General features: G+C 40.5%; 1 protein-coding gene across 2 annotated transcripts in view; it reads left to right on the top strand.

Moving 5' to 3' along the window:
• ACP1 (acid phosphatase 1) overlaps positions 1 to 22,731 on the top strand; it is a 97,705-nt gene that overhangs the window by 24,748 nt on the left and 50,226 nt on the right. Inside the window, exon 3 of one of the 2 annotated variants that reach the window (XM_086926398.1) lies at positions 13,564 to 13,677. In XM_086926398.1, the coding sequence (XP_086782524.1) occupies positions 13,564 to 13,677 (114 nt within the window). Of the gene's footprint in view, positions 1 to 13,563; positions 13,678 to 13,735; positions 13,850 to 22,731 lie in introns of both variants that reach the window. The other variant, XM_086926397.1, reaches the window with a different exon arrangement.

Raw genomic sequence — 22,731 nt, 5'->3', positions numbered from 1 at the left:
ACAAAACCAGGCGGCCCGCCTGGCCTTCAAACTTCCAAAATTTCACCACTCTACCCCTCTTCTGAAATCTTTACACTGGCTCCCTGTGCGAGCTAGGGTCCAATTCAAGCTCGCCTCCATCACCTTCTTGGCCCGACTTGGCCTGGCACCAGCGTTCATCTCTTCCGAGATCATTCCTTACGTCCCCACCAGAGAACTCCGCTCGTCCTCCCAGTCCCTCCTCACCATCCCACGCTACCGGAGAAAGAAGTGGGGAGGCTCAAAATTTGCCACTCTTGCCCCGATTCTCTGGAACTCCCTTCCCTTTGAACTTCGTTCCATCCCCCTGTACCCTCAATTCCGCAAACACCTCAAGACCTTCCTGTTTACGAAGTCCTTTGAATAATACGCCAGCAGCTCCTCCAGCCTTCTAGCCCTCGACTTTGTTAGCTATAGCGCCAAGAAACCGCTGGTAGACGTGCGCTCTATAAGAAATTTTAAACTCAAACTCAAACTCAAGTAGATAGCCGCTCTGCTCCAAACCACCGTGTGTAGCTTAAGGCAAACGTTGGTATATTTATACCTGGAAGGTGCCGAGTTTGACGTAAGGTTGGACATACGACGTCAATAAAAGATGTCACTAAGAACTGGCCGTTCTTTCGGACTCGCAGGAGTTCTAGGACAAATCAAAACAAAAGCATGGGGAATTCCCAGGTTGCTGGAGGTTTGGTTTGTTGAAAGAACTCGTTATACTTTCTTGGAGTCTAAGGAAGTAGCCTTGCCGTATTTGGATTGCATTGGCTATAACTAAATATGGATATGATTCTTATGCCTTTATAAGGGTATGATTTGTTATAACCACATAAGGGCATAAATCGGGAATATTTAATTGGGGTCCTATATACGATCACAACAATGTAGGTTTACTCATGCGAAAATCAGTGTTTGCAAGTTCCCTTTCCCACCACCAGTAATAGCACTCCTAGAAAATATTTGTGAACTGCCTTTTAGCATGAACAAATATGCATGTGTAGATTTGCTCATGCGAAAATCTGAGTGTTTGCAAGTTCACTTTCCCACCAGCCACTTTTTTCCCAACTCTGGAAGAAGATTTGCGTCTGCCATTGTCAGGAGTAAATTTCCAACATTTCTCAGTGTGGGAAAAGATAAGAGAAGAGTTATTGAAAACCCTTTAAACATGCAGGTTAGTAGTTTTGCACAGACTCAAAAGTGCATTCTAACCCTGGAACTATTGCTTACCACACTACCTTCAGCCCCAGTAAGTAGATTTGTGGAAATGTGGCAACAAAGGGGGATTGCAAGTAATCAAACAATACTATGGTATGAGCCCTGGCATAATCAAAGAGGCTATATCAGAGCTCTTATATAATGAGATTGCTGCCCTAATTTGTCACTGCACTACATGGCACCAAAGGGACAAGTGGATTTTTTTACAGGACAAGTATATATATATAAAGCAAGCTGCCCATGGACAAGTAGATATTTTATTACATTCATCACCCCTGACAGTGCAGAGTGATGACCAAATGTTTGTGTGTATTCATACCCATGCTGTTCCCTTACTCAGAAATTCTCTTGAACAATCTGACATAAGCACAAATGGAACCATCACATTTATCTTGGCGTTTAGTGTCACAGGCAGTGTAGAAATCATGTCCAACCCAACCCCAGTCAAAGACTTTTTGGAGGCCAAAACACACCTTGAAAGTGGTGGCAACTCAAACAAAGGAAACAAACATATTTCAAACGACAACTTCACCAACTACTAACATTGTCTAATCAGATGTTGATGAAGCTCCTGGATAATGTCTGCATACACTTAGTTCTACATTCAGTGCTACAAATATGACCAGTGCAAGAATGGCTTAAAAGTCAGTAGTGACAGACACAGGGTCCTTGGTGGGTTTAGTGGCACACAAACTACAGAACACTGAACTGCAAGTAAGAATTTATAGTAGGTGGACCACTTTCAGACACTATGCCCAGGGTGACCATCACAAGAGCAACTTCAGTACAGGATGTAGGGTACGTATGGAATAGTTGTCAATAGAAAGCTAGCAAAGTATGGTACTGTTTGTCACAATCTTAGTGTTGATGACCATGTAATTAAAATGGATGCTTTCCAAACTGAGAGAGAGGACTAGATAGTCTTGATTATGACATATTTGTTTGTTAATCAGTTTCGAGCAAAAAGGAAATACTTTCACTAAGAAGGTATTATATAGGAAACATTGCATGAGGAAAAGCCCAGCTCTAACAATAGACCTTACTCAAAAGCATACTTTAAACCTAACAAATGCTGTCACTAATCCTGAGCCTGACATTTAACAGAACATTAAGCACAACTCTGTCCATATGCATAAACCTAATAATAGCCCTGACCCTTAATCATGTTCCTTTACCTGAACATAGTTCTAACACTCCTTAGATTATTTGATAAGATATTGTCAAAACATTTTAAGATAAAACGCCGACTCAGAGAGGGTGTTACCCTCAAGATTGTATGAGGCAATGTGTCCCTACAGATAGCCACGAATAGCACAGTGAATCAACCTGGTCAAATAAGCCTTAAGACTAGAAGGGACTTAAGCATCTTAAAAGTTTTGAAACTGTAACGGTTTATTAAATAATTAAAGTGGCATACAGAACACAAAAATAATAGTTACACTGTGTAGCCAAACAGGATGGATAATTAGCATAATCCTTAATCAAATGCAGCAAAGAGAAAGACATGAAGTCGTTTCTTATAGTGAAATAAGTCAAAGTCCTAATTGAGAAACAGACTACCAGACCCGACACCTCCAGACAGATTTGTATGACAAAATATGCTATGGAAAGAGTATTGTCAGCATAAAGTGATCATACTTAATTCCACAGATCATCGAATCAGAATAAGAAATTAAATACAGTATCATCTAGCGCAGGGATCTCCATCCTATTCTGTAATAAGAGCTACTTATGTTCAATCAAAATCACCCTGAGCTACTGAAATTGTTAGTGTTGTGACTGTGTCCATATCAGGTTAGTTTACAATAGTTGCCACCCTTGCAAGATCACAGCAATGATCACCTGAGTGAATCATTCAAGGCTGCCTGCAGTAACGTAAAAGGCTTTATCAATTTAGGTATGCATACATTCATTTAACCAAGCTAAAGGTTCTTATTTACTAGGTTTCCCTGCATACAAAAGAGAAGAGCTACTTACAGGGAACTGTAGAGCTACAAGTTGCTTATGAGCTACTTGTTAGAGAGACCTGATATACTACTCGCTGGAGAAGCCTGCCTATCAACATCCCAAAAAGAATAAGATAACCCATATTGACATCATTTTATCGGATGCGTTCGTACAAATCTAGTTACTTTCAAAATCATGACCGTCTCATTTATGAATAGGCCTTCAGTAGCAAAGGAGTGAAGAGATTTGAATGTGGCAAAAGGCTACCTCTGGAGGTCTTCAAGAATAGCAACATGACCATACAAAACATAACGGTGCACATTTTACTTTGTGCGATGAGAGGAAAAGTGAAACACACCATAGCTGCATTAAAATCCAAGATTGAGTTTGACCTAGTTCTGACATTGTTTAGTCATTCTGTGTTTGGCCTGGGGTGGCGAAGTGAGCTAAAGAACGATGATGATTCAACCCAGATCTTTGCCTGGGGGTGAGTGTCTGAAAAGTTTCAGCGTTCCGTCCATCATCTCCTTGTGTTTGCATTGTTTAGTCCAGCACAGGAAAACATGATTTTGCTAAGTACAGTGTGTTCGTTTTAGTGCAAAAATATTCATAATGATAGGCACACAATTATAATAAATCGGAATCCTCTTCAATCTCTAAAAATACCCTAACGCAAATCTCAACCCTAACCTGTATTACACAACATACCCCTTACCTAAACCTTTCAACCCCCCTAACTCTATTCTTAAACCTAAGCCTCCAGTGGTAAAATGACGTAAACTCTCAAATAAGTTTCCATTTTAAAAAAATATATATATTTTTATTAACGTACATAGTTATATCGTATACAGTGCAGAGGAAGAAACAAGGTACAGTACAATCTGTGAGATCAGTTACAAACAATAATCTTCAGCACAACACCATGTGGAGTCATTATGGGGAGGGGGAGTCATCTTGGTCAATATTAAGCGGGGGGTTGCAAATATGTCCTCTAGAGGTGTTCCAAAGGTCCCAGATCTTGGACCACTTTTTAGGGCAACCACAGGATGTGTAGACTGTTTTTTCCCTAAACATACACCAGTCTAGGTCTTCTTTCCTGGTGTTTACTGTGGGTGTCTGTGAAAGTTATGAACATTATTAAAGATGTAGGGGTGCACACCTCTTTTTCAGATTTCTTTGTTCCTCATTTCTTTATGTCTCTCCTTCGTACAATTGCGTGCAGAAAGGTGAAAGGCATGCCCAACTGCCATAGGTTAATAATAAACTTTATGTGGGATGGGACTCCAGAGCCCCAAAACCTCTTGCACAGCTTCATGCCGCCACTGGCGTGCATGTTTTTTCGAAATTTTCTTTTAGCCATTTTTTAGTGTTCCATCATTTAGCGATACTCCTTAGTCTTCTTTAAACACATTTTTTCAGCTTTTTGTCCCAAATCCACAACAGCGGTAAGTTTAAAAAGCCTTCCGTCCTCATTTCTTTCTCAATCACTGATTGAGAAAGAAATGAGGACGGAAGGCTTTTTAAACTAACATAGCAGCAACCCCCGAAGAAGGGCATCAAAGCCCGAAATGCATTGGGTTTTTACGTGTAAATAAAAGGCTGCTTGAGATGAACTTTTGCACTATTCGTATTCTTTGAAGAGGCCTGGATTGGCACAGATTGAATATTAGAAATTTGAAAAATGGCAGTATACCGCTGTTGTGGATGTGTGTGTATGTGCCTAAACCTTCTAGTTTGACTGTCAATATCCTGCACAGACAGTCTGTAAGAGGACTCTGAGACAATTTCTCAGCCAAATGTATCACTGCGCGCAGTAATAAAGAAGACATTATTCACTCTCTCGCTACATCATCTGCAGCAGCATTTGTGGTGTTTGCTTGATGCACACTTACATCACTCCTCCATGCACATATTCCTGGCCCTTCTTTCTTCAGGGTGCTAGTGGCATATGCTTTTAGAAGGTCTTACGCAGGTCATAACTGCCATATCCAACATTGAACACCGTTTTCACGCCACTGATATTTCGTACGTTTAAGTTCTTGCACATGTGCCCTTTGCAACATTTGACTTTCAAAGTGGCATTTTTAAATGTTGTATAGGCTATCTGGACTTCAGTTGCTCGCTATGACTTTCTGTAGATACGTTGGGACAGAGTTGTTATGTAGACTTATTCACAATTAATCAACGTAGCATTTGCTCACTCCTCGTGAGTGGATGAAAGCAGCATTACCTTTCATTGATAACATTTCTTCAGATGACACATGCAGGGCAACTACATCTTCACTGCATGTACTCCCTAAATAGCACCTTGAGATTAGTCATACTAGACCAGTGCCAACAGTGGGAAAGAATGAGCTTGCTTCCACTCACACAGCACCACCACCTCCAGGAGGAGAGAGGGGACCTTCTTGAAATAAATGTGCAGTATGTGTAACAATGGTCTTACAACTTGGTTCTTGTACTCCCACCCCCCTATGATGAAGTGGGGTGAAGCATCACCATTTCTAAGCACATTGCCTTACTTTGCATTTTTACTCTCGAAATCAACATGTACAAACCAAGAGAGTCTTACGGTGGCATTAGCAGTGTAAGGCAATATGGTATTTGTGTCTCACCATGAATCTCTGTCTACATTTATGGATGATGCCCAGTACTTTCTATTTAATCTAAGTCCGAGCCCATCAACTATACGGTAAGATAAAATACAGCAGGCACATTGTGAAAAAGCTCCAGCAGCAGAACTATTCTCTTAGATAACTATCATTTTGGTCTTACACTTGTTGTCCCTTGAAAGGGGAACACTCTACCGACTCCGAACATTAAGAGATCATCTGTTCCCAGAAGGGGGATAAGATGCTCAGCTCCTGTATTCAATTCTTGTGCTTGACTTTGTGGTTCCTGAAATGATCCATTAACTACATGAAAAGAAAGGAGTTTACTAAGATATTAGGAGTAGGTGCTTTATATACATTACTCCTCCAGAATAGAAACCGAACCCTCTACTTTAACCTATGTGTTGTTTCTTATTTGGATTATTCAGGCATTAAAAAAGAAAGTTTATTACAGAAAATGTTTATTTATTATTCTTTAGGAACTTGTTACGACCAAAATGTAAAAATTTCAATGATGACGATATAGGAGTTCAAATAAATCGTCTCACACAGAGGTCCCAAAACAGGTATACTGTACCACATTTGTACCATCTTTGTCAAACTTAAAAAATATAAACGCTATCTTGCTACAATTAATATTTGATAAAACAGTTATCTTCAGTTCACCGAATACCTTATTAAGCACTGTCTCTTTTAGCACTTAGCTGACAGCCACTGAACAGTTGTGAACTCCGCAGATTGCAAAACTTTGCTTCTGTGTTTATATTATAGACGTCGACCACCTAAGTTTTAATGAAACAACCAAGCAGTATTTTAATTCTAACTCTGCACTTGCAACGAACTATGACATTCAGAAACGCAGTTCCCCTTGAAGTCGGGGCTCTAGTAGTTTTCAAGCGAATTCCTCTCCCACCCTCCTTTGTGTTATGTGTTCAGAGTTGTTCCCTATCCATAGCAGGGGTATGTAACACTTACAACGCAACTTTTACGTCGTAATGCTGTTACAACGCAGCTATTACAACGCAGGATCCATTACATCGGATGCCATTACAACGCATGGCATTACATAGCAGATGGTATTACAACGCATGAAAAATAGTCAAGCGGAAACCGCTTGCCCTCTACGCACTGTTGCGATTTCAACCTAAAAAAGGTTGGACAGTTTCAACACTCTTTTTTTAAAAGATACATGAAAACTCATAAATCTTTTTGTTTGCAAATATTTATATTTTTTACTTGTGTTTGAAAGTCAAAAAACATGAAATTTCACTTGAAAATCAGTAAGTACCACAAATTCATGGATTTTTGATAATGAATATGCAAATCAATGTTCATTTCACATCATGAACAATAAAGATTACTTGTTCGCACTTTTAGCCATGCCCAATGCATTTCGGGCTTGTAAAGCCCTTCCTCAGGGGCAGAAACCTGCAAAGAAGAGATACAAGACTAAGTAACATGAATTTCATCTGGCTCTCCAGGTACAGAGTATATAGAAAGTCACTGTATTGCATACATAAATTAACTGTTGCACAAGTTTATCCCAAATCTATATGTCCTGAAAAAATCACTGAACCAACATAATCAATGAATAATTACACACTCACATGTGTTTGTGAAAGGCGTGTTTTTGTAGACGGTGTGACCTCGTGAAACGCGAAGAAAATGGGAATTGTGTACAGTCGTGCCTGGAGACAACGCATACCATTACATCGTAAGTATTGGTAAGTATATAATTTTTTTTTATTTTATTTAATATTATATAATTGATTTAATTATTATTAATTATAAATAAAAATATTTATTTATGTTTTTAAATATTATAAATTAAATATATTAATTTAAGTAATTTTGGGGTACATGGGTGTTTTTAGGTTTTAGGGCAGGGTTTGGGTTTTGGGGTACAGGGGTGTTTTTAGGTTTTAGGGCAGGGTTTGGGTTTTGGGGTACAGGGGTGTTTTTAGGTTTTAGGGCAGGGTTTGGGTTTTGGGGTAGAGGGGTGTTTTTAGGTTTTAGGGCAGGGTTTGGGTTTTGGGGTACAGGGGTGTTTTTAGGTTTTAGGGCAGGGTTTGGGTTTTGGGGTACAGGGGTGTTAGGTTTTAGGGCAGGGTTTGGGTTTTGGGGTACAGGGGTGTTTTTAGGTTTTAGGGCAGGGTTTGGGTTTTGGGGTACAGGGGTGTTTTTAGGTTTTAGGGCAGGGTTTGCGTTTTGGGGTACAGGGGTGTTTTTAGGTTTTAGGGCAGGGTTTGGGTTTTGGGGTACAGGGGTGTTTTTAGGTTTTAGGGCAGGGTTTGGGTTTTGGGGTACAGGGGTATTTTTAGGGTTTAGGGCTGGGTTTGGGTTTTGGGGTACAGGGGTATTTTTAGGGTTTAGGGCTGGGTTTGGGTTTTGGGGTACAGGGGTATTTTTAGGGTTTATTTTTTTTTAAAGTACGACTTTAATTAAATTAAATTAATTAAATTATTTTTCATTAATTAAATTTATTAAATCAAATTAATTACAATTTTAAGATTAATTCAATTATATTAATTAAATTACATTAATTAAATTTAAATAATTACTATTAAATTTATTAAATCAAATTAATAAAATTAAATTAATTAAATTACATTAATTCCTATTTTAAATTAAACTTATTTAAATAAATGATATTAATTACATTTTTAAAATTAATTTAATTATATTAGTAAAATAAAATTAATTATATTAACTTAATTACATTTTTTTTTAAAAGTTATACTTACGATGTAATGGTATGCGTTGTAATAGCATCTGCTATGTAATATCCTGCGTTGTAATGGCATCCGATGTAATGGAAGCTGCGTTGTAAAAGTTGCGATGTTACAGCATGCGTTGTAAAATAACGCGTTGTAACATCATAGATCCATAGCAGGAAATGCAAACTATTAGGACATACTCAAAAGTTCTCTCTTTGACACTTTAGGAATTTAGTCCAGCGTGTCTGTGGTGCTGCCGCACCATTAGCCACTGTTCCCTCAAGACCAATTTGTCCCAATTCATGTCTTACCCACTCTCGCAGCACGGAAATGACCAGCAGTGCAGTGGGTGCCTTCAGTGCACACCCATGAGTTCTGCTCAGTATGGAGAAGTTGGGCTGCTTGCGTCCCACACAGCAGCTACCGGCAGCGCAGTCTCTTTCTCCCAAGTGCTGCTTCTGTAGGTCACTCAGATGGCTCCCTACTCGTGTAGATGTGGTAAGTTGAGCTTGCTAAAGGTGGAGGGTTGTGGCAGGGAATCATTTCTTCAGCTCCCAGCTGGAGCCAGGGAGGATTCAACATCGTCCATGGCATCTCCGGCAATCCTCTGCAGTGAGTTGTGGCAGTTGACTCACAGTGTGAGTCTAACCAGTGGGTCATAGCCTGTCTCTTCGTTGGACGGTGGGCAGACTCCTTAGACAGTGTTGTACCCCAGGCTTGGCCAGCACAAGCGTCTGGCCCAGACGTCACACGTCTTGGCACTCCCTGAAGTGGTATTTTTACCAGTGGGCCCCTCTGGCATACAGGTCACAGGTGTAAACAAGGCCCACATGACAGTCAGCACTCGGCTCAGTCTATGGTGGCCCTCTCCTGGAATACGGGGGGTCGTCGAAAACAATCCTGCATTTGGGCGACAGCCCGATTGGTTCTTAGCCGATTCCTCACAGTATGGTTCCTCACATGTACCTCACTCCCTGCAAAGCTCTCCTCTTCCTCACAGGGCACACTGGTCTTGACAAACAAGCAGGCAGGCGCGAGTGCTCCAGGGTAGCTTGACTTGGTTTCTGTTGGTAATGTCCCCTCACTCAGCAGGGGGACTAGCAGTCATATGCTCCCAGTACTGGTCACAGGAAGAAGTCTTGGAGAGCATTCACCTCTCACATAGCTGGCTGCTTGGCAGATGACAATATTTTGGGTACTCAACCTCTCCTTCTTATAGTCCTTTTCTGGACACCGAATGTTAAGTGTCTGGGTCTTTGAAGTTTAATGTTGAGTGTTCTGCATCTTTTGAAATGAGGACTCGTCTTTCCTTCATGAAAGAGGTCTGTCACAGCAGGCACAACTTTGATGCTAATTGTCTACAACACCATTCATGGGTAGCATGAGAGCAGCATCTGGATTGGCTGCAGGGGAGTCTGAAAACCTGTGCTGCAGTGGAGCCAGAGAAGAGCAGTACATCAGTGATGCAGCGAATGGCAGGCAAATTCTTTTAATTATCATTATTACTACATTTTCTCATCGCTCGCCCCACCACTCTGACCTGACACCAGCCTTTACTGACATAGAATCTTGCATTGTAGAAGTCTGCATGTGCAGAAGTAAGTTCAGTAAGGAATCGAGCAGCAAAGCTAGCCAATGTTTACTATGTGTGGCTTCACTTTGAAAATTGGGCATATATCTGCCATTTTTTAAGTCCAAATGAAGGATTGGTATTCATAATACTGCATTAATTACTGGTAAGATATTTTGCCCATAGCTCTCTATCATCAATCTGGTTTAGATTCAGGCCTGCAGTTTTGCAGGAGCACTAACAGCCATAATGCATTCAGCTCATATCCATGCATTGCATGTGAATCCTTTTGATTTTTTTCAGGAAACATGCTTTTTTAAATTGCCGCTTGTTGACACATAATGTTGCATGATGTATGAGGACTCCCTTGCTATGTGAACATCATTTGGCATTGAAACAAAAAGAGAACTATAATGAAGGCAATGGCACCTTCAGTAAAGCTGTGCTCTTCTATGTGAAACGAGCATTGGCAAAGTCAATATGTCTCGTCTATAAGAGAACTCTTGGCCTTGCCAGTGTCTTTAAGCCACTGTTAGATCTGTTGTCATCCTTAGGGTGCTCTTCTCCCAACTTTTTGCCTGCTTACCTCCACTTTTTGCTTTATCTTGTTTTGGGCCTTAGCACCTTACCACTGCTGGCCTGTGCTTCTCCCCTAAACATGGTGACAGTGGTGTATACCTGATTGGCATGTTTAGTTTACTTACAAGTCTCTTGTCCAGTGGTATACCATTTACCCAGGGTAAATGCTACTAGTGGGGCTGCAGCACTGGTTGTACCACCCACACAAGTGGACTTTTATATCTGTCTCAGGCCTTCCATTGAAAGGCCTATGTGTGCAGTTTACTGTCACTTCGCTTTTGCAACCACTTGCCAAGTCTTAAACTTCCCTTTTATTACCCATAAGTCACCCTGAATGTAGGCCCTAGGTAGCCCTAAGGGCAGGGTGCTGTTAAGTAAAAGGCAGAACAAATACTTTTAAGTTTTACTGAACAGGCTTTGGCAGCCAGGGACCTCAGTGCTGCACTACTTGATGTTTTCACTGTATGTAAGGGACACAACAGTTGCCCAACTCTTACGGACAATTATTCACACATTAGTAGCGTTTGCACAGAAAATGAGAGGCAATTAAAAAACAATTATTTGAGACAGAGTGATAATATCTAGACAAATGTAAGTAGGGCAACAAAGTCCTCTATTGGAGTATGTTCTCCTTTTTTTTTTTTTATCCATGCTTCATTTCACACATAGGCAGAGAAGTGCGCAGCCACTGTGTTTCACCTACATATGGCTTCTTCAGGGCTCTATTCTCCTGTGTGTTCCATCTTTGTTTGTTTTTTACTGAGATGAAACTTAGGCGTTGATTATTTTTGTTGGCACATTTGCTAAATTATAGAGCCCCATATCTGTTGTGGACAGAAACCACTGTTATCTGATTCCGTGTATATACCGGCTTTCACATCTTTAGTTGCGATGATAGTGTTTCACAAGCACTGCGAGGTATATAATTCGACTCAGCTAAGTGGTTTATGCCTACTAGAGAAGCCATATGTTGGCGCAACAAATTGGATATGCACTTCTCTGCCTATGTGCGAAATATGGCACGAATAAAAAAAAAAATAACTTACTCCAACAGAGGACCTTTTTGCCTATCGTACATTGGGCTCGATTATCCCTCTGTCTTAAAAAAATCTGTTCTCGATTATCCCTGTCCCCTAAATACATTTTTGTAGTTGCCTCTAACGTTTTGTGCAAACACTTAAGTTTTACATGTCCTGCTAGTGGCAAACAGCTACATTTATATTCACTACTTTGAGGCCTACTCCTCTCATAGGCTAACATTGGGAGATGCTTAAAACACCTTTAAGCTGTAATTCCTGATTGGAAAGGAGTTGTTGCATCCTGTTTTATATGTTTGGAATGGTAATGATGAATTTTCTTATGTGGTTAAGTTAAATTCCACATTTCTGATTTAGAAATACCACATTTAAAAAATTGATATTTCTCTGCTCTTACTACTCTGTGTGCACCTTGGAGCCTGTCTTCAATACATGTCTGGGGTGGGTGACCGCTACACTTGGTACATTCTCTCACAAACACTGGAAGGGTGGGTGTGATAGAGAACTCATCTGTATTCATCTGCATTATGATAGCTCTTAATGGGCAAGAGTCCTGTATCCCACAGCCTGAATAGGCAGTGTCCTGTATCCCACAGCCTGGCAATCAGGACTGGGATGAAAGGGAACCTGTGCATTTCAGGGCCTGCTTTGAAGTCACCTCAACTTAAAAGGCACATTTGGTTAGAAGTATCAGGGCCCCGGCCCTCCCAATACAGTACACTAATGGACCTGTGAAAAACTGCCAAGAGTAAAGACCGCTGTGCTACAAGGATTGCCACTCTGCTTGACTGAGTGTTCTGAAGGAACTGCTTCTCTGCTTTGCTGAGCTGCCCTGCTGCCTGCTGATCAATACCTCTCTGAGGACAAAGGTTGTATCCATCTCACTTGAACCCAGAGAGTGACTCCCAGGGCTTGCTGGCTTGCCCCCTGTTCTGAAGTCTTAGGGCCATCAAAGACTACCTACAACACTGCCGCTGCTGGACTTAGTCATCTGTGAGTCCTCCATTGCCTAAGGTGGAAATTCAGTCCTGAGCCTCCGAAGTGGATTCTGCAACTTTTTTTGCTACAAAATCGACAGTAAAGACTTTGCGCCATTGCAACCAATGCATTGCCCTCCAGTTCTAACAGCCACATTGTACAGCAGCCTGGCTGCTTATCAACATGGCTAAAAGTTAGTGGTATGGCGTAGGGTGGACTCAGACTCATCTCAAACCTCATTCTACTACTCTCTCCAATGCACTAACCTATTTCTCACCCTATACATCTCTCAATATATCCTCTATTTCTCCTCTCTGACTCATTCCAAAACCCATTCTACTATGATCCCCAAAATAACAATTTCTAGACTCTTCCCTCCTCTACTCCTTTGCATCATCTCATACCTCTTTTATTATTCAGATCTCCCAACAAGCCTTTCTAAACCCTTCCCTCTTATGTCCACCGCTCGAATTAATCTCAAGTCTCCCTATACTAATTCACCACTAATCACTTTTGGGTTCCAGAGTCTCGTGCTACTCCCCGAAAAAACGATTTGACGCCTCTTAGCGTATCGGAATCAACCATTAACATCTCTGTCTCCGGTTCACACGGTGCTCTCATGTATAGAATTGTGATATCTGTGTGTAGGTGATCAGCAACCTTATTTACTCACTTTCCACGTACCACTTCTTGTTAATGTGAGAGGGAGGATGGGTAACAGTTGAGTCCTTTCGGAATATAATCTATTTTATACACTCTTGTACAACAAGAAAAAGAAAAATGTTGTTTGAGTGTTCAGTCTTTGTTTTTATTTGATCAAACGTCTCCTTTATGTTTTCTAAAGTTGGATCACTCTCGGGGGGAGAATACAATATTGTGTGTGTTTCTTTCTGTAGTGGAGAATAGACAGTGCTGCAACGTCTACATATGAAATAGGAAGCCCTCCTGATTATCGAGGTGATGCCTGCATGAGAAGACATGGCATTATCATGAATCATATTGCCCGGCAGGTACTGTATCCTATTTTGCTTTTATCATCTTAGTTGTGAACTTTGTTTTGTATTGCAGTGGATTATAGACAGTGGTGCTGTTTCTGACTGGAATATAGGATCCTCCCCTGATGTAAGGGCACTAAGCTGTCTAAGAAGGCATGGGATGGAGACTACCCATAAAGCACAGCAGGTATATAACCGCAAATTCAAATACAATTCTTTGCTTCAGAATTTTTGATGCTCTCTACCCTCAATGTGTTTGTGCAAAGAACTGTCTCTAATAACGGTTAAACCAAGCGAAGAAACTGAATCTATACAAATTCCACATAATTTTGCCCCCTGAGTTGGAATACGCAAATTTTACAGGTATTTTCATTAAAAGAAAAAATAGTAAAATCTGAACTGTTTTTACATATTCATTACAGCAGTTGAAAACTGAATCTAAAACACCTCCTTAGCAAATGCTTTTGGTAATTCCTGTTTGCTTGCTACCTTTTAAAGATGAATCTGTTGAACAATTAGGTATTGGCTATTGCATAAATTATTCTTTTAATGCATCTGTTCTTTAAAAGCTAAATGTCGTTATAGTTCAATAGCAAGTCTCCATTTTCTATTTTTGTGAGGTTTTGATTCAGATTGTTAGTGACGTCCTTTAAAGTGCAATTAAGCTAATTCTGTGATGAATATTGCTTTAAAGTTTTTCATGCAAAGCATTTGATTTGTAGCTTTAGTTGACTGAAAGATGAGACCATGTATTAAACACTTACTTGGCTTTTGCCCACATTCCCAAAGATTACAAAGTGCCACTGATATTTCAACTATTTTCAATCAATTTTTATTCCTCCGTTTTCATAAGATGAGCACTGCACAGTGAACAAATGGGCACCTACAAAAAAAAGCCTAGACTTTACACTTTATTTCATATTCAAATGTAAGAAATGTAATTTCAGAGCAAAATATAATCTCCCTTACACTGTATTCACCTTTTGCTTGTGCTTAACCCCTACCCAAATGTGATGCGTATCGCAAGGTTTTCAGCATCTTCGAAGATTGGCCCTATTTATAAATGCACAGGTAAACAATATGTGTGTACTCCTTGTATGTATCAGACCTTCCAATCGTAAGGCTATTTCACAGTGTGATCATATAAAAAATGGAGCCTGGCCGTAGCAAAGGGGCAGGGTTTGGCGAGTAGGGCTTTGGAAAACCTGCTCTGCTTAAACAGCCCTAACGTGCCCCCCAATAAAGTGTTTTTCAATTAAATCATCTAGATACACCCCTCACGTGCTGGGGACGTTTAAATAGAGCCTCGCTGGCCCTCTACCTGGACTCCAGACAATGAGAGTTGAAACCGTGTGTCACACGACTGGTCTGAGTTGACAGACTTTGTGTGTTGATAAATATTTTAGGTGTAGCACAGTCTTAATTGTGTGATTCAGCATGAACCTATGGTAATAATTCTCGTCCAACTAAGCTGCTCAGTTATTTATAGAAGTGATATAAAAATGTGGCTTATGAAGATACCTCCCAGGCTGTGGCAATCTCTAACATTTATCATTCGCCTTCCCCAACCCTGTGTCTGGAATAACTTGCTAAAGACCTCTCCATTCGCTTGATAATATAAAACCCTCCGAAATATTATATGGTTTTAGCATTGAGTAGTAGTTTACAAAGAATTATAAATAACTGTTCGAGGCAGGTGTGGTGTATATACACATGCTTTGCATACTCCTGACAGCTTGTTTTGGGTCTCGATGTTTGCAAGTTTTTTCTTTGCAGAAGTGTTTTTCAGTCACGACGGAAGGTGACTCCTCCTTTCGGTGATAGTGCGCATGGGCATCATATCCATTGTTAGATTGTTTTCTTTCCGCCATCTGGATCGGACGTGGTTTGTGGTGCTCGGGATTGAGACCGTTCTTCGGGATCCCCTCGGTGCGCACCCACTGTACCCTCGCCAGTATTGTTTGGTACGCACCTTCTTATTTCCTTGTGTCAAAAAAATAAGAAAACTCCCATCTTCGATCTAGAAGACGGTAGTTGGCGGCCTTCGGGCCTAGCCGTGTCGGTCGATTGTCACTCTATCAAAATCATCCAGTCTTCTGCCGATGTAACAGACTTCGCTTCAATTCTGTCCTTGGTGCCACTCCCTGGTTTCCGCTCACCGACCTGCATAAAGTCTGTAATTTGTGCCACTCACCAAAGCACACAGAAGAAGATTTCGATGCTTGCCGATCGTTCTGATACAAAAAGACTTTGTCGGACCGTCGATGTAAAGACATGCAGCAGCGGAACATAGACTACACACCGGATATCTTTGGGGAAGAGACCTACCAGGAGCAAATGGAAGCGCGGGCAGCAAAAGATGAAGCCTTCTCTATCCAGGAATCTGATTCAGAACCGGAGATTGAGTTAGTCGAAAACGTTCCAGTGGGACAGGGTGCCGCGAGTAACAAAGCCCCTTTACCCACCAAAATCATTTCCACCAAACAAAAGGCTTCTTCCTCCACCACAGCCTTCGGGACAGGGTCGGCACCGAAAGACTGCCATTAACCCCCTGCCTTCGGGCTCGGCACTGAAACAGCATATCAAGCCTTCCGGCTCTGACTTGAGTCGAGATAAAACATCCTCGGAACCAAAACCTTCTACTCCAAAAACATTCTAGCACCAAAAGATACCCTTCAAAAACCTCCAGAACCTATCCTGGAACTTATGAAGGAAAAACTGAACCCTTAATAAAAGAACATTTACCTTAATCCAGACACTGGACATATTTTGGCCAAGGATTCAATCAATACCTTCGAAAAGGAAGACTGTTAAGAGGTTACAAGCTGCAAAATTCCACTAAAAAAGAAGGACATTGCTACAAGTCCTATCTAACCTATTCCTCAGCAACTTGTAAACATCCGGACCCACCTCTAGATAGCAGGAGTATGCAAAGCATGTTCATCTACTGCTTTACATGCCAAGAACAGATTAAGTAATATAATCCTTATTATTAAATAACCTAAAAAATCAACTTATTCAAAGGAATGGTTTAAAGGGCAATGGCTAGCACACAGCATCTGAGAGTATGAGATGCGTAGTGAAGTTTCTGAAGGTGCCCTGATCAGTCCAGTGTTTTTCAACATCTTGTAAACGTTAAGTCCCAAGTGGTGTACACCAGTTTCGAACTAAATGGACCTGTATTTTTTAGTATAAGGCAAGTGAAGAAGCTGGGAACGCTCGTAGGCAGCAGTCTGAATTTTAAGACTATTTTAATGCTGCAGGGTTCAATTCCAGCTGTGCAATGTTCTGTATGTAATGAACATGGAAAGTACACCCACAAATGTTGTTTTGCCACTGTTAGAAGGGTTTCTCCATATTAAGAGAAGTCTTGGATAAGCCAATATGTTGACCTGTTTTTAGTGTATGTAGAAATATAGTGTCCTCATTGTTTGAAAAGGCAGCCATTATGTTCTCATTGTAGTGTCTTCGGCAGAACATTGTATTTGAAGAATACACAACAAATGTTTTTAAAGTGAAATGAGTTGGGTGTTCATTGCAATGCTATGTATATTTGCTCGAATGGTCTGTACAGAGCCCTATGTTGTCACTGCAGATATTGTGAGTTCTAGAAATGTGGCGGCAGCGTGCAGCCCAGGTTAAAGGGCTGCCCATCTCCTTGTGAGCCAGATAGTGAGGTGCATACTGATCAAACTGTTCCATAGCTTTCATCCTACTACCAAGGACAGACACCGACTAAATATTTCTACTGGAGGTGTACACCAAAAAACATGATCTACCACATAAATGAGGCCTTTGACTGGAAGCACCAATAAATAAATCAGTTGTCATTCACAATAAGATCCGTGAAAGAACTGTCAGCGTATTCTTGCTTGTGCCGCAAACCGTGTCACTGTAATGTTACCTGGTACCAGGAATGGCATTGGTAGTCTTGTCTTTTTCTGTAATCTAGTTTCTGGAGCATTTCAGGACTAATTACAGTTTTTCATCATGTTTGTTCTACACTTAACTTGGGTCAAGGAAGATACCCAAGATATTAACTGGCATCCCTCTTGTAGAAAGAAAATGTATTTAGGAACTAGTTTGTTCAGGGGATTTATCTGTCTTGCAAGAATCAGTGATGTACAACACCAGCTATTTGTAACACCTCCAAACGTTTATAGCATTACTGTGACTCCTCAGCTAAGGGTTCAGAAGTCTTCATAATCTCCAGAAAGAAGGAAGTATGGTTGGATATCACCAACCTTAAATGCAGGCTGAAGTATCACACAGAGGCTGCTTTAAACCTTAAACAAGAGGTGAAATTGTAGTGTAGTTCCTATATTCCCAATAGGCTCTGCGCATTGGAATAACATAAACAATAGTTTAGACATAGGACTGAGGTCTCTATTGAATATGTTAGACTTAATTTGTGAATGCAGCTAGCTCCGAGGTCACTAGAAACTTTCTCGAATACACAAGAAGGGATTAGTTTCTGACAACCACATAACATGACAACTTTGTTCCCCAAGAATAGGGAATGTATCTCCAGAGTCGCGGAAACAATAGATGGCTATTTCACTCAATCGTGCATGCTTAGTTTCACCAAAAGTGCAGAGAAATAGAGAGACGGGCGTTTTCAATAAAAAGGTTATTTATTGAGCAGTCTTCTTTCTCATGCAAAAGAAGTGAATTGCTACAATCGCAATACTTATCATAAAGTGCGTACAGTAAGAAGAGTATTATGAAATACTGTAAAAGCATTTGCATGGTTTCTAAGCCATAAGATACTTAAAATGGATAAAATACATACAATGATAAAAGATGACTAAACGTACTCAACAAACCCCAGGGTGAACGTGCGCTCTACAAATTCATACTAACATAACATAACTGGTGCTTCTAAGATACGCCTACCCCGGTGTACCTAACCTAATCCTAGTACATGGGAAGGAGTAAGTGAGATGTAGCTTGAGTTAAATAGTTCTGCCAAGAATTTATCCAAGAATTCTCTAAGGGTCTAATCAGCTCCGTACCTTGTTTATAGAATGTAGGAGGTCTTGTATCTCTCTCTCAGGATCGATCTCCCAGTAACCCGCAAGGGTAGCCGGGAAACTCCGGAGCTGGATTTCTCGGCAAGAGAAAAGACAGCGTCTCTCTCAGTGCGTCAGCTGGAGGGTCGGCTTCCTTCGGCACTCGCTACAGCAGGGCGTCGGGCAAGTAGTTAGTCGATCTGCTCCAAACCACCGTGTGTCTTGCTAGGGCAGATGCTGGTATATTTACATGGAAGGTGCCGAGTTTGACGTAAGGTTGGACATAATACGTCACTAAGAACTTGCAGTTCTTTTAGGACTCCAGGAGTTCTAGGACAATTCAATACAGAAGCAGGGGAAAGTCCCGGACTGCTGGAGGTTTGGTCTCTCCAAGATCTCGTGATTTCTAGGAATCTGTGGAAGTAGCCATGCGGTATTTGGACTGCATTGGCTGTGTCTAAATATGGTTATGATTCTGATGCCTATATAAGGATATGATGAGTTATACCTATATAAGGGCATGAATCGGGAAAATTACACTAGAGCCCTAGATTCGTCTACAACACCCACTCCACGTAGAATGTCCATCTTTTACTAAGTACTAAAGCAAGTATAACATATCTAAGCATGTGTTTACAATCCCACACAAAAATACACAAAATGCATTTGAAATGGTTTGTACGCGAAAAATGAGTATTTTACTGTACTGTACGTTTTCTAAGCAGTGGTATCATTCAAACCATGCATATAGTTTACATTTGAAATGCTGACTGAATGAATCACAAAAAGTTGCATTCATGAAATGGCTCTTAATACAGAAGAGAAGGTCGAGACCATTTCATCACATATTTATACAAGACTGTACATGTGCTAGAGGCTGAGTTCAAATATTGTCTCTAGATTTTTTTCCTTAAAAATAGAAATCTTGTTCTCTAAGGATAGTTCTACTTTAAGCAGATTACTCTGTGCCAAAAAAGTAAATATTTTGGTAATGAGAAAAAATTATTTTGTTTGAGGAAAAAAATAATTCCAAAGCTTTAGAAGTTCTGTTTATCAAAACTGAAGGGCGAATTCAAAGTTCAGGGAACGCTGTGTGCTCGTGTTTTCAAAAGTTATTCTCGTTGTTAGGAGAGAACATTAGCTCAGATAGGCTGGCAAAGAATTTGTCTACAACAGTAGGTGAAAGTTGGACCATGTCCAAAAAAGTAGAAATAGTACATATGTGAGATGCCTTGCTGTCATCGTTTTCTAGATCAGCAATGGTCACGGAATGTTGTACCTGTGTGCCGCTTTCATCTCGTACCTCACTACCAGCATGTTGCTGTGAGGTCTCAACGAATGCCGTCATCAGAATTGGTAGCCTCTGGGGACAACACGTTGCATGAGCTGTTACCGAACCAAGCAAAGTATCGGCATCCATAGGTACTACTGATGGGAGTGTGAGACTGACGTCTAACACGCATTCTTCTCCGCAGAGCAGGCATAGTAGAACAGGTAGTATGCAATCTTGCCAGATTGGTCTGAATGAAAGAAACCATGTGGTATTCAGATCTCTTAGCCGAGCAAATCCGAGGACTTATGTAATCCTATCTCTGTACCGCATTGCCAGGATCGTTTGTTCCATGGTACCCTGGGTATTGCTTGTGACTGGACTTTCCATATCGGAGCATAAGGAACAAAAATAGAATTCCTGCTACGAGTACCAAGATGAGAGGCATGCTGCAGAACACAGAGTGCACGAAATTCGGGAAGATGCTCAGGACTGCTTCAAAGGGTGATAATAGTTCCGAAAAAATTGTCTTGAATACAAGTGCGATGCCGCTGGTATCAGACATGTTTAAGATTTGACTTAACATTTCTACGAAATGCACGGGCCAATTTGTTGATAATAATGCATGTATCTCTGCTGACGTCCTTTCGACTTGCAGATCATACGTCTCTCTGCATGAGGTCAATGGCACAGTTTTTTTGTAAAAGAATGGCTTTCATTCTGCTTAAAGTATCAATTTGAATAGAAGAGATATTCAATGAAGGCCATATCGTTACCTCCTTGTCTGGTTTGCTGTTTGGATACAATACTTGCATACAGCAAGTGACCCTGGATGTAACACTAACGAGATAGGCCGTTCCTGGCAACATGCCACAACAGCTGTGGTCACTTAACATAACGTAACTGCAGTTGGCAAGTTGTCCGTAAAAAGGCTCTATTTGTGTGGCTGGGGTGCCGTGCAGGTGGCAAGAAAGGTCATTTGATGAACCCTCACAGGCTCCATGCAAGTTAATTCCTTGACACAGAAGTGCACCACTTAGTGAGTTTTTACAATTGTTACCACTAAGAAATACCTCTTTTTATCCCCCACTCCAACATCTATGTGTGTATGGTAAATTCCAGGTTGACTTGATGTACCCTTTACCCAACTTTTCATACAGGCCCGCTGGTATGTGCTTTAGGCAATATTGAAACTGAAATGTCGTTATTGGTATTGTAATGGTGCCATGTATTATCCATTCAATGACAGGCTTTTTGGAAACTGTCAATGGTAATCTTTCTAGTTTTTCAATGCTCAGCACCGTATAGTCTGCTCCTCTTTGTGGCAAAGAGATTTGTTTATCTGTAAGGTTAAAGATAGAAAATAATGACGTTGTGTTGATTAGACGCAAGAGCACGTAACCTGAAGGGAGATTTTGTAACGTCCAGCCTAACTGTACAATAGAACGTAATTGGGACTGGTCATGTTGTAACATTAGCATATCCTGTTCTATTATATCAATAGCAGATGATACAATGATGTCCAAAGAATAAATTCTGGAGGACAGAGTCGTTAACCCATTGTCCACTACAGACAGTGTTTTTTCCAAATGAATACGATCAATTTCTCGTATTTTTTCAGCAGTTTCAATTTGCGTTACTTTCCAAGCTTCGTTGTAAGCAGCATACATACCGGCGTATATGAAATGTTTTTGAAATCTCGCAAGTCAACGCCTTCTTTAAGTAAGGTCAAGTGTTGCTTAATTTCAGGTAGTGTGGATTTCTGTAGCCATTCGAGGCATAGTTTTCCTACACTGTATGTTGTTATTATCCCTGGATGTTGTCTCTGGGAATATCTTGGGTCTGGCCTGTTCTGTGCGAACCCCTGTGTTTTGTTCAGGAATCTATCTTGACAGTTATTAGTGTCTGTGGGCCAGATCAACCATTTTCTCCAATCGGGATTAGTTCTGTTTTATTGTAAAATTTGGGATACGTCTATCTCCTCATCTGTAGTGCTATTACTATCAGGTATGGGCTTTGGTATAGACGGTTTGTTTAAATCCTTTATCTTGGCTAGGCCAAGACAGGTTGTTTGTTGAATGGTGTCATCCAGGAACATTATTTGTTCTGGGATCATGCAGGCTCTGAATAATGATTCTAAACCTTGTACCTGACAGTCTTTTGTACCCCAGACCGTTTTTGTCTCAATGTTGTTTTTCCAAAATTCAAAACCAAATGTAGACAACTGTGCATAAAATTTTGCAGAATAAATTAGTTTAGTATTTGTCAACATGTTTTTCATTCTTGTCTTATTCATAATTTTGAAATAAAACTTTTCTGGATCTGTGGTATTAAACCCTGAGAAGTATGGGAATTTCTCATAAAATGTTTTTGAGCTCCCTTTTTGCAGTGTTGGACAATGTTCCCATTGATTATAAGTAAAAAGATGTTTAGGATTCCCAGATTTATGCAAATAGTGGTGCTCATAATGATTAAAGCAATACATTTGTTCATAATCTGATCAACCTTCTAAATAATCATGTTCTGTAAATTTTGCTGACATTTCTAAATCTGACATCATGTTATTAATAGTTTCAAAGTCCCAATCATCAGAGAAAGTGCTCGGTGAGACAGTCACTTAAAGAAACCTTGAACTAGTGTGGATACTTCAAAAGTTCAACCGGGCCATAGATGTCGTAATCAGTAGCGTCCCATGCTACACCATCAGGTATAGGAATGGCTGTGATGTTTACTAATGATAGTTCTCTTTTTTTCAATGTGAGAAGATTTGTGAGGCTTTAGAACCAA

The sequence above is a fragment of the Lissotriton vulgaris genome, chromosome 6 (genome assembly GCF_964263255.1).
Source record: "Lissotriton vulgaris chromosome 6, aLisVul1.2, whole genome shotgun sequence".
NCBI classification, from domain to species: domain Eukaryota; kingdom Metazoa; phylum Chordata; class Amphibia; order Caudata; family Salamandridae; genus Lissotriton; species Lissotriton vulgaris.
This window is presented reverse-complemented; position numbering and strand designations above follow the sequence as displayed.